At 57.6% G+C, this 11381-nt stretch overlaps 1 protein-coding gene across 1 annotated transcript; it reads left to right on the top strand.

Annotated features, from left to right (window-relative positions):
* Positions 1–5648: 5648 nt before the first annotated feature.
* Positions 5649–10881, top strand: CLDN19 (claudin 19). Its single transcript, XM_032247193.1, has 5 exons — positions 5649–6017; positions 7147–7311; positions 7427–7511; positions 9820–9972; positions 10744–10881. Exons 1-5 carry the CDS (start codon positions 5795–5797, stop codon positions 10790–10792), a joined length of 675 nt encoding a protein of 224 aa, XP_032103084.1. The 5' UTR covers positions 5649–5794; the 3' UTR covers positions 10793–10881.
* Positions 10882–11381: the final 500 nt, after the last annotated feature.

Raw genomic sequence — 11381 nt, 5'->3', positions numbered from 1 at the left:
CTGAGTAGCTGGGATTACAGGCACGCGCCACTATGCCCAGCTGATTTTTTGTATTTTTAGTAGAGACGGGGTTTCACCATGTTGACCAGGATGGTCTCGATCTCTTGACCTCGTGATCCACCCGCCTCGGCCTCCCAAAGTGCTGGGATTACAGGCGTGAGCCACCACGCCCGGCCAAATACAAAAAATTATCTAGGCACGGTGGCACACGCCTGTAGTCCCAGCTACTCGGGAGGCTGAGACAGGAGAATTGCTTGAACCCAGGAGACGGAGGTTGCAGGGAGCCAAGATCGCACCATTGCGCTCCAGCCTGGGTAACAAGAGCGAAACTCCGTCTCAAAAAAAGAAATAAATAAAATAACAGCCAGGCACAGTGACTCACGCCTGTAATCCCAACACTTTGGGAGGCTGAGGAGGGTGGATCACCTGAGGTCAGGAATTTGAGACCAGACTGGCCAACATGGTGAAACCTCGTCTCTACCAAAAATACAAAAATTAGCTGACTGTGGTGGCAGGTGCCTGTAATCCCAGCTACTCAGGAGGCTGAGGCAGGAGAATTGCTTAAATCCGGGAGGCAGAGGTTGCAGTGAGCTGAGGTCGCACCATTACATTCCAGCCTGGCCAACAAGAGCGAAACTTTGTCTCTAAAAAAAAAGAAATCCAATTTTAAAAAAAATTTATTGGGCTGAGCACAGTGGTGCACACTTGTAATAGCCACACTTTGGGAGGCCAAGGTAGAAGGATCACTGAGGCCAGGAGTTCAAGACCAACCTGAGCAACACAGCAAGACCGTGCCTCTATTAAAAAGGAAAAATTGGCCGGACGTGGTGGCTCACACCTGTAATCCAAGCACTTTGGAGGCCAGGCGGGCGGATCACCTGAGGTCGGGAGTTCAAGACCAGCCTGACCAACATGGTGAAACCCCGTCTTAAAAAAAAAGAAAAAAGGAAAAATTGTTTTTTAGGAAACGATTATTTTTTGAGCTGGGAGATAGCGCTGCATGTTTGTTGGCTGATGGGAATGATGCAGTCAAGATAAGTCATTCCTTTTATCATGCTTGATCCCTGCTCTCCTATTTGGGTGGCTCACTCTGCATACAGAGAGGACCGCGTTAGTGCAAAGAGCATGAACTTTACCCACACACTGAGCTGGGTGACACCGCCACTTCCACCGCATGGAGTTGTGTGACTTCCAGCAAGTTAGGGAAGCTGCGTGTGTTTCCTCATTCCCAGGATGGTTGAGGCGATGAACTCGGGAATGCTCACAAAGCAACCAGCACAACACTTAGCCCATGGTGGACATCGATATTACAGAAGACTGTATCAGCCTAATTCTGGTTTTCGATAAGTTTCCACATTAAGGCAGATGACCTTTACAGTTTCAACTTATGCTAATCAGATACAGACAGCAGCCTCTTAATTGAGCTCACAAAAAGGCCAGATGTTTTCAAGGCAGCAGGCCCAAGATAAGTGTATGTAATTAGAGTGGGGCGAGTCCTCCTGGAAGCATGGGGTGATGGCAGGCCGGCTGAGATGCAACTGTGATTTGGGTCTGTGTTTGGTAATGCATGTGCCAGGGCCTGTGAGCAATGGGAAGACAACTGCTTGAGAAGATAGGAGAGACTCCGTGGGAGGATCAGAGGGAATGAGGGGCAATTCCTCAAACATGGGGAAGATTTGGATGTGGAAGACGCTGCTGGTCTCTGGTACGCCAGGCATCTAGCAGAGCTCTCAGCAGGGGCATCAAGAGAACAGATCCTGTAAAAAGTGTGGTTAGCAGAGGAGAGAAGGCAAATGGGACGACCACATGTGTCACAGAGGCGCCTGGCCCGGGCGAGAGGGTAGAACACTAAAATGTGGCTGCTAGTGCAGCCTCAACGTGCTCAGGGACCTCAAGAAGGAGATAAACGATGTGCTAAGCGCAGCGAATGGAACTATGCCAAGAGTATGATGGGACCGCAGATCAGGATGCTTAGCCATGCCCGGGCAGGCAGAATCGTCAGGGGTGGCCGCACAGCTGTATTGCTTTCTACTGTGCGCCCCGAGGCAAGTAGTCTCCATTCCAAGCTTATAGTTCTGGGAATCTCAGACTCTTGAGTTGGGAGGGTGATTAGAACTCCAAAATTTCAAATGATGATTTCAGAGAAGGTGCTAGATTGCTAAGGACTGAATCAGACCCTCCTCACTGGCAATGAGAGAGGGCAGTGGAAAGGTCTCCAATTTTTCACAGGGAGGGAGGCAAAAACATTGAATCCTCATACCAAGCAGTCAATGATCAACACATACCTAGCAAGGCCAGCTCTCGGTCAGGCAGTGTTGCAGAGGAAGTGGTGACAGTGGGTCTTCAGCTGCAGGCAGTCTGCCCGATCCTGGGGTATGATGGCTGGAGGGGCAGGCCTGTGCGGGGAGTCTTTTTGGAACAGAGCTTTCATTCGCTGCAGTTCTGCAGGCGTTTTATGCTTGCTTGCTTTTTTTTTTTTTTTTTTTTTTTTCAGAGTTTCACTCTGTCACCCAGGCAGGAGTGCAGTGGGACGATCTCAGCTCACTGCAACTTCTGCCACCAAGGTTCAAGCGATTCTCCTGCCTCAGCCTCATGAGTAGCTGGGATTACAGGCACACGCCACCACCCTCGGCTAATTTTTTGTATTTTTAGTAGAGATGGGGTTTCACCATGTTGGTCAGGTTGGTCTCGAACTCCTGACCTCAGGTGACCTACCTGCCTCAACCTCCCAAAGTGCTGGGATTACAGGCGTGAGCCACCGTGCCTGGCCATTTTATGCTTTCAGATGGCATTTCTCACCTAACATCTGATCCTTGTAAACTCCCTCATGCAACAGACAGGGCAAGTGTTATCCCTACTTTCCAGTGGAGAAACCAGGCCCAGGGAAGCTGAGGACTTGCCTAATGTCACGTAGCTTTTCAATGGCAGAGGTAAAGCTACAACTGTAGGCTTCTTGTAGTGTAAGTGAAAGCACAGTGTGATGTGCCACCCAGGGCAGTTTCAGTGAGCTCTTAATGGAGGCTGGGCTGGGACCCTGAGCCTTCCTGTTCTCCCCGCATGCCTGGGAGTCACTGGACTGCAAGGGGGGCACCAGGAGTGGTAGGTGCCCTCGGTGGAGAAGCTGTGCCAGGTTAGGGAGTCCCACTCCAGAAGTGGAATCTGAATTCCAAAAGGCTTTGGAACAAGAGTGAGGGAAGTCCATCAGGGTAGGAGAGAATATTTTGATAGAAGACTCAAAGCCTCAAATAACAAAGAGAAGGGATAAACAGAAGATCTTCAGAGGAAGAGGAGTGTACTGTTCTAGATCACAAAGAGGCTCTGGGAATGCCCAAGATGGGCCTCCTGCTGGCTCTGGAGCCCTGTGGACCACAGCTCCCTTTCCCTCTTTGGCTCTCAACTTGTCAATGGAGGGGACTGCAGCCCGTGTCTCTGAGGCATGTTTCTGCCTGGCCTCTGGGCGCCTCACCCAGGTCCCCCTGAAACCAGAATGACCCCTGGATCTTCCCTACAGCAAGAGCATCTGCAGATGGCAGGGAAAAGGGGCCAAACCCCAGCATGGAGAGAAGGGCTTCGCCTTTGGAGAAATGTGTGCAGAGCAGCTACCCAGCACCAGGCCCCTGCCCTCCGCAGACACTGATTACCTTAACAGACCACCACAGCTCCATGAAGCAGGCCCTCCATTTAGAGTGAGGACCCTGAGGCACCACAGTCACTCAAGTCACCTCAGGAGAGTGTCTTGTGACTGCCTGCCGCCCCCCTTCAAACTGGACCTGGTGCCACCCTCAAAAAGGAAGGAGTGTGGGAGACCATGGGGGCCAGCACGACACAGATTCAAGTGGTAAGCCCTTCCCGCTGCTTCCTAGCTGTGGGCCTGTTACCTCCCTCTGCCTTGGGTTCCTTGCTGTTAGGAGGCCTCTGCCTGCATGCAACCCTGCATGCTTAAATTAGGATGCACCAGTCACAGCGTGCCCACTGCGGCCCCAGCAGGATGGAGGAGGCTCCCTTGCCCCTACTGTCTTGTCTTTGTGGCAGAAGAATTTGAGCTCAGGACTTAGTTGTCTGCCACTGTCGTAGACCCCATTTGCTCTTTGGGACCCACAGATCATCCAGGAAGCAGGTCTGTGTGTGCCCAGATCCATACGACTCTGACCCTCCCAGCACAGGGGGCCTCAGATGTGCGGCACCACAGGCCAAGCAGTGCCTACCCTTGACCCTCAGATGGCAGACCACTCCCCCAGCTCTGGCCAGAGCTGCAGGCCATACCAGAGGCCTACGCCCTGGGCGGGCACACAGGGCTGCCATTGTCTGCCCAGCGCCTGGCACCCTCTCGTTTGCATAGCCACGTGAAGAATGCGAGGGAGCACGGCAGGCTAGGGACTTGTCCCTGCAGAGGGGGGTTGGGGCTGTGGGGGAGGAAGCCAGCAGGGGTCTGCAGCAGGACCCTGCCTTCCCCCAGTGCAGTCCAGGAAAGGTGGGTGGGCTGCTGGGGACAGAGGGGGCGGCCAGAGGCAGGCAGGAGTGGGAGCATGGTTGTGACATTCCTCCTCCACCTACACCGCAGTGGGGACCAACTGAACGTGAGGGGATTGCTAATGAGGTCGAAGAGAGTTAAACATTCCCCTACTCCTGAGGACTGAGAGAGAGACTGGGAGAGAGGAGACAGAGGTGGGGGTGCTAGGAGGGGGCAGCCTGAACCCCAGGAATGTGCAAAGGCCGCTGCTCCGAGCCAGGCTGCTCTAGAGCTGGGGGCCAGGGCCCAGTGTTCCAGGTCCCAGCAGGAGCTGCTAAGCCAGCCAGCAAGGGGATTAAGGGGCTGAGCAATCCGCCTTCCTTCAGGCTGATGCCAAAAGGTCGGGGCTGTCTCCCCAGCTCCCCACCGGGCCCCTTGCTGGCCGGCAGCCAGCGCTGGCCCAGCTTTGATAGGGCCCCTTTTCTGTCCCCCTTAGATCACAAAAAGACCCCGCAGTACATATTTCCTGGTCTGGCCTTCCTGATTTTTGGCACACACAGCTCCCAGCTACCCATGACCCCTCCCCCCAACTCCCCACCCCTAGCTCCATCTGCCCACATCTAGCTTCAGATCCTCTGCCAAAAAGTTCTCCCTGACGTCTAACTCTAGTTTTACCTGCTGCAAGCTGGCATCCCTTTCCCTTCTGTTCTAAAGTCAAAGGGCAGAAAACCCCAAGGGTCAGATCAGCCTTGCAAGAGCAAAGTCCATTCTCCCAGGGCTGGTGTTTGGGTGAGGGATTATCTGAATTTTAGGGCACCTGAATCAGGTTCCTAAAGGGGTTTCCTGGGGGGAAAGTCCCTGAAGGCAGCTGGGTCACTCCCCTCAGCCCCTCCCTTCCCTATCCGTGGGGAACTGGGGCGGGGCAGGGACACCACCTGGGCTGTGGGCCGGCCGGCCTCCCGCCCCCAGGGGGCTGGGCATGAGCTTTGCTGGGGACCCTGCTCTGGCTTAGGCGGCTGCTGTGGGCGGGCCCTGGCCTTTTCCAGCCCCTGGGCCTCCCCCTGCATTCTGGAGTCCAGAGCCACTGCCTTTGCTCCAGCCACTGCCGCCCCATCACCTCTCCTTCCCTGCCTCTGACCCTCCTTCTCGCCGACCCATCACCTCTCCTTCCCTGCCTCTGACCCTCCTTCTCGCCGACCCATCACCTCTCCTTCCCTGCCTCTGATCCTCCTCCTCGCTGCTCCCTCTGTCCAACTGCTCCTCCCACCTGGCCATGACCACAGCCCCTGCTGGGACCCTGGCCCAGCTCTGAGTCCCGGGACCCTTGGTCCCCTCCCCTGGGTCATGGCCAACTCAGGCCTCCAGCTCCTGGGCTACTTCTTGGCCCTGGGTGGCTGGGTGGGCATCATCGCTAGCACGGCCCTGCCACAGTGGAAGCAGTCTTCCTACGCAGGCGACGCCATCATCACCGCCGTGGGCCTCTATGAAGGGCTCTGGATGTCCTGCGCCTCCCAGAGCACCGGGCAGGTGCAGTGCAAGCTCTACGACTCGCTGCTCGCCCTGGACGGTAGGCCTCAGGCCAGTGGGGTGGGAGGTGGGAACAGCAGGGGGTTCTGGAGCAAGCTTTCCTCGCAGACTGCTGTCTGTGCTGGGCTCCATCCTCCACAATCCCCCACTACTGCCCTGTGCCCATCCGACAGTCCAGGCCAGCCTGCTGCCCTGTGGGAGGGGAGGGCTCTAGGGTCTGGAAGCTGTGGGTCCGGATCCCTGCTCTGCCACCATAACCTTGAACCAGTCACCAACCCTCTTGGCATTGTGATGTTCTCATCTCTCAAGGGGAATACTAATACCTGTGGCACTCTGAAAGGCTCAGTGAAGACCCTTCATCCACTTTCCCCCATACTCAGTAGACACACACTGCGTGCACTCCTGCCGCCCAGGGTAGTATGCCAGCATATGGGTGCACACACACACATGCACATGCCTGCACACACACGCACATGCACAGACAGGTGCATCTGCATGCCGTCCCTCTCTTTCTGGGGTGTGGGGACTGCTATAGCTCTAACTCTGGAGTGGAGGTGGCCCATCTGCAATCTGCCTAGGACCCCCTAGGGGCAATCTGCTCCCCATGGCCATCAATCAGCCCCACTGTGCCGGTTCAGGCAGGTCATCATCTAGCCTTGCTGAAGGACCCAGGTCTCCTAAGCACCCCCTAGGGCCCAGGACTGACCCATGCACCTATGGAGAGGCAAGCTTCCAGCTGCCATGGACAGAGGGGAAGGTGACTGTTGTCTGAATGGCTGCTGGGGAGGAGTTGCTGCAGGGCTCAGGCTGGGTTGAGCTGGGCCCCAGATACCCTCAGCTGTTCCTTCTGGGGGCCCCTGGAGGAGTTGCCCTCCACTGCTTAGGAGGGTGGGCCAAGCCCAAAAGGGAGTCCCCAGGCCAGAAAGCAGCAGCAGAATCAAACTACCAGAAAAGTCTGCAAGGTCAAGTGGAGAACGGTGTTGACAGTGAAAGGGACTCTCACCCCCATGCCCTGTCCTCACGCCTGGGCTGTCCCTCCGCACTATCTCGCACCTGCCAGCAGGTGGTCTGACCCCCAGGCCAGCTCCCTCTCAAGCTGGGCTCCTTCCAGGCACCAACCCAGCCCCCATCCCCGCCAGCCCCACTCAGTGCCACCCTGCCTGCCCTAGGTCACATCCAGTCAGCTCGGGCCCTGATGGTGGTGGCCGTGCTCCTGGGCTTCGTGGCCATGGTCCTCAGTGTGGTTGGCATGAAGTGCACACGGGTGGGAGACAGCAACCCCATCGCCAAGGGCCGTGTCGCCATCTCCGGGGGTGCTCTCTTCATCCTGGCAGGTGAGTGTCCCTCCCTTCTCCGCAATCCCAGCCACAGCAGGCAGCCCCAGCACCAGTGGCCTCAGGGTGGGAGGGTTGCAGAGCAGAGCTGAGTGCCCCTCTGCTTTGTCCTTAGGCCTCTGCACTTTGACTGCTGTCTCATGGTATGCCACCCTGGTGACCCAGGAGTTCTTCAACCCAAGCACACCTGTCAATGCCAGGTGGGTGTCAGGGCTTGAGTCTCTTGCTTCACCTCCTCTGGGGCCACTGAGCTTTGTCCACTGGATCACCTGGAGGAGGAAGAGGGGGACGGGATCCAGCTGCTGTCCAAGAAGCTCTAAAGAGGGGAGCCAGGTGGAGTGTGGTGGGGCCCTCCACAGGGGCAGGAGGCCTGCAGCAGGCTCCCAGGTGCAGCAAGGACTCTCTAAGGATCTAGGTCTCCTGGCTCTGGGTTTCAATCCCAGCTTTGGATGGATGCAGTGGCTCACACCTATAATCCCAGCACTTTTGGAGGCTGAAGCGAGCAGATTACCTGAGGTCAGGAGTTCGAGACCACCCTGGCCAACATGGTAAAACCCCATCTCTACCAAAAAGTCAAAAATTAGCTGGGGTTGGTGATGGGTGCCTGTAATCCCAGCTACTTGGGAGGCTGAGGCAGGAGAATAGCTTGAACCCAGGAGGCGGAGGTTGCAGTGAGCCAAGATCGCACCACTGCACTCCAGTCTGGGTGACAGAGTAAGACTCTGTCTCAAAAAAATCAATCCATCCATCCCAGCTCTGCGTGCACTGCGTCACCTGGGCAAGTTGCTCAATCCTTCTGTGCCTAGTTTCCTCCTCTGTAACATGGAGCTAGAGCCTGAGCACCAGTTCACACATGGCCAGCCCCCCGCCCAGGGGCCCCCTTGCCCAGCATCCAGCCAGCCTCACAGCACCCAGGGCAGGGCCAGTAGGGCACAGGATATCCCCAGAGCTCAGTCTGGTGCTCTGAGCAGCTTGTCCTCAACACAAGCATCCAGCAAGATGCAGGTGAGGGTGTGGCACAGTGTCTCGGCCCTGGACAGTGCCTAGCAAGCCTGAGCTGTTTTTATTTCTGCTGGTGGCAGCAGAGCTGAAATGACTTCCTGCAGGAGGCAGCAGTTACTCTGGGCCAGGAAGAAACCTGAGAATAAGGGCAGATTGTAGAGGTCCTTGCAGCCATAGGAAGATTTTGTTCCTCATCCGGGCGGAGGCAGTGGCAGTCCCTCTGGCTGTGATGTGCAGAATGGTGGGGAGGGGGTGACACAGGAATGCGGCTGTCCTGAAGGTCTAAGCAGAGGGTTTGGGGCACCAGGGAGGGAGCAGTGGAAAGCAGGCTGCTATTCAGGAGCTAGATGACCAGGACTTGCAAGGCTGTGGGCACAGGAGTTGAAGAGGAGGCTCTGCAAAAGGCCTGGGCCCACCCTGGCTCCTCCCTCACCTCTCAGCCCAGCCAGAAGCAGAGAATGGAACAGCCTCAAACCCAGATGTCCCAGTGGGCTTTGGGCCCTGGGGTGGAAAGAGGATGAGAACAGATGCCTGGGCTGTTGCAATTGCGAGAGCTCCCTGGAGGAGGCAGATGTATGGAGAGCGGAGGGGAAGGAGGAGACCTCAGGTACAAAGTTTGTTCCCTGGGCAGGCAGCTACAGCCACAAAGTCCGCCAGGCAAGGTCCAGCTCAGGCATGTCAGGACAGGACTCAGCCCCCCATCCCTTCAACAGTCCCCAAGGCCACTCAGGTGGTGACAGGCCCTGTGCTGGGTCCTGGGGACACTGATGAATCCCATGCTCTGTGTGCCCTCAGGGGACTTCCGAGGGCAAGGGGCTGAGGCCTCCTGGAGAGAGTGTGGCAGTGGGGTCGGCACAGGGGGCGGGGTGAACACAGAGAGGATGTCAAGGAAAGCCCCCATGAGGAGGTGGCCTCTGAACTGAAGGCAGAGAAGGAGCTGGGAAGGCATAGGGAGTGGCAGGCTTAGTGCCCAGCAGAGGGTGCCGTGTGCAAAGGCACCGAGGCAGTGAGACCAGGAGCGGGGCTGGACAGGCCAGCAGAGCCTGGGTGTGGAGAGCCCAGAGCGCCAGGTGGAGGGGTGTGGGCTTCTCCCAAGGGCAGTGGGAGCCCTCCTGGCTGGGAGTTCAGTGGGGCCAGACTGTGACTGGGAAAAAAGACGGCAGGGATTGCTCCGCTCCTCCAGGGCAGCCCTCTCAGGCCCTCCCATGCCCCCTCCACTGGCGGGATCAGGAAATGAGCCCTGGCTGCTCAGAGCACAAGCATGAGGCCAAGCCTCCAGCCTTCATGCCCAGCTTGGTCCTGGCTCACTCAGTGTGGTGTTGATATTCTGGGCTGGGGGGAGGGAGAAAGGAAGTGCATTCACCCCAGTTTATCTGGAGAGATGGAGGAGGTTGTGAGGCCCCAGCCTCCAGCTCCACACACCCTGCCCTTCCGCTGCCAGGGCAGGGGCTGGGGACACCCTGAGACAGCAGCCACACCTGATGCCATTCTCCCTACCCCTTGCAGGTATGAATTTGGTCCAGCCCTGTTTGTGGGCTGGGCCTCAGCTGGCCTGGCCGTGCTGGGGGGCTCCTTCCTCTGCTGCACGTGCCCGGAGCCAGAGAGACCCAACAGCAGCCCGCAGCCCTACCGGCCCGGACCCTCCACTGCTGCCCGAGAGTACGTCTGAGCTCCGCCTGCCCTGGCCAGCCCCCCGCCCAGCGGCCCCCTCGCCCAGCCTCCAACCAGCCTCGCAGCACCCAGGGCAGGGCCAGTAAAGCACAGGATGTCCCCAGAGCTTAGTCTGGTGCTCTGAGAAGCTTGTCCTCAACACAAGCACCTACCCTACAATCTGAGACCCAGAACCTCAGAGAAAGGCCAGAGGCAGGACCCAGCCCCCAGGCACACACACAGAGATGCAGGTCCAGGCATGGTGCTGTCTGCACAGCCTCGTGGGCACCAGCATGTGTCCCTGGGGACAGACCCTCAGGCACCAGCCCAGCTGCCGCCTTTTCACCTGCTCCTTTGTTTACTCACTGAAGAGCTGCGTGGATGTCTGCTCTGTGCTAGGCCCTGGAGATACAGCAGTGGCCAAGACACCCTTAGTACCCAGGTCCTTGGGGTGAGCAGAACCCTTCATCCCAATCCCAAGGGCTCCTCACTGCAACCCCACAGGGCAGTGCCGGGATGCTGAATGTTCACACGGGTACAGGGAGGGTCTGAGTTCAGGTCTCAGGTTCTTCCAGTGTGCCCAGCGCCGGGGGCCACCCACACAGATGGCTAGGTAGGACCACGGCGCCCCCACCCCTGGGAATGGGTCCTAGGCAGGGCTGCTGTGAGGCCCAAGGTCTGGCCGCGCTGGCCAGCCGCTGTGTCCAGGCCTGAATGCACAGCCCCTGCCCCCACCCCCACAGCTATCCACTAACCAGCTCTCTCTTTTTTGACTTTCAGACCAGTTGTTAAATTGCCCGCCTCCGCCAAGGGCCCCCTGGGTGTGTAATGTCCAGTCCCCAACCAGGCTCTGTCCTTTGCCATACCTAGACTGTGTGTTTCATATTTTTTGAAAACAGAAGTGAACATCCAGCCCCAGTCATGGTGTCATTTCGTCTGTCCTCAGCATGGCTTGGGCGGGTCCTGGGTCAGTGGTCAGTGCTGACCCCTGGGGCTCTTGGGCAGAAAGATGAGGAGACACCAGGCCAGGGTGGGTTCCACAGCACATCCAAGGCTGAGCAGGAAATAATTCAGGGCTCCTACCCCTTTCCTAGGGACCCCACTCCCAAACCTGGCCTTGGCCTTGGCACAAGGTCCTCCTTGATGGGAGACCCCACCCACCCTGGAGGCTGCCCTTGAGGCTGGCCCAGCTCTGGAAGCAGGCCCCAGGGTCGGGGAGCCCCTGGTGTGGACATAGGCCCCAAGATAACAAACCCTGCCCCTGTTAACCTGGTCCACCCCTGAGAGCCCTCCTAAGGGAAGGGACAATTCCTAGAAGGCTCTCCAGCTGGATGCTGGGGATCAGAGGTAGGTGAGGGGACACAGTGTAGGAGCCTCCCACATAGAAGAGGGAATGCGGGGCAGGCATTAGGACCTTG

Source organism: Sapajus apella, unplaced genomic scaffold (genome assembly GCF_009761245.1).
Source record: "Sapajus apella isolate SASKATOON/1434 unplaced genomic scaffold, GSC_monkey_1.0 scaffold62, whole genome shotgun sequence".
Classification (NCBI taxonomy): Eukaryota; Metazoa; Chordata; class Mammalia; order Primates; family Cebidae; genus Sapajus; species Sapajus apella.
This window is presented reverse-complemented; position numbering and strand designations above follow the sequence as displayed.

Bases quoted from the DNA above. Each gene is read 5' to 3' on its own strand.
- CLDN19 (XM_032247193.1), top strand. From the start codon at position 5,795: ATGGCCAACTCAGGCCTCCAGCTCCTGGGCTACTTCTTGGCCCTGGGT. The intron at 6,018-7,146 runs GTAGGCCTCAGG...TGCCTGCCCTAG, and splicing joins CTCGCTGCTCGCCCTGGACG to GTCACATCCAGTCAGCTCGG. The intron at 7,312-7,426 runs GTGAGTGTCCCT...CTTTGTCCTTAG, and splicing joins TGCTCTCTTCATCCTGGCAG to GCCTCTGCACTTTGACTGCT.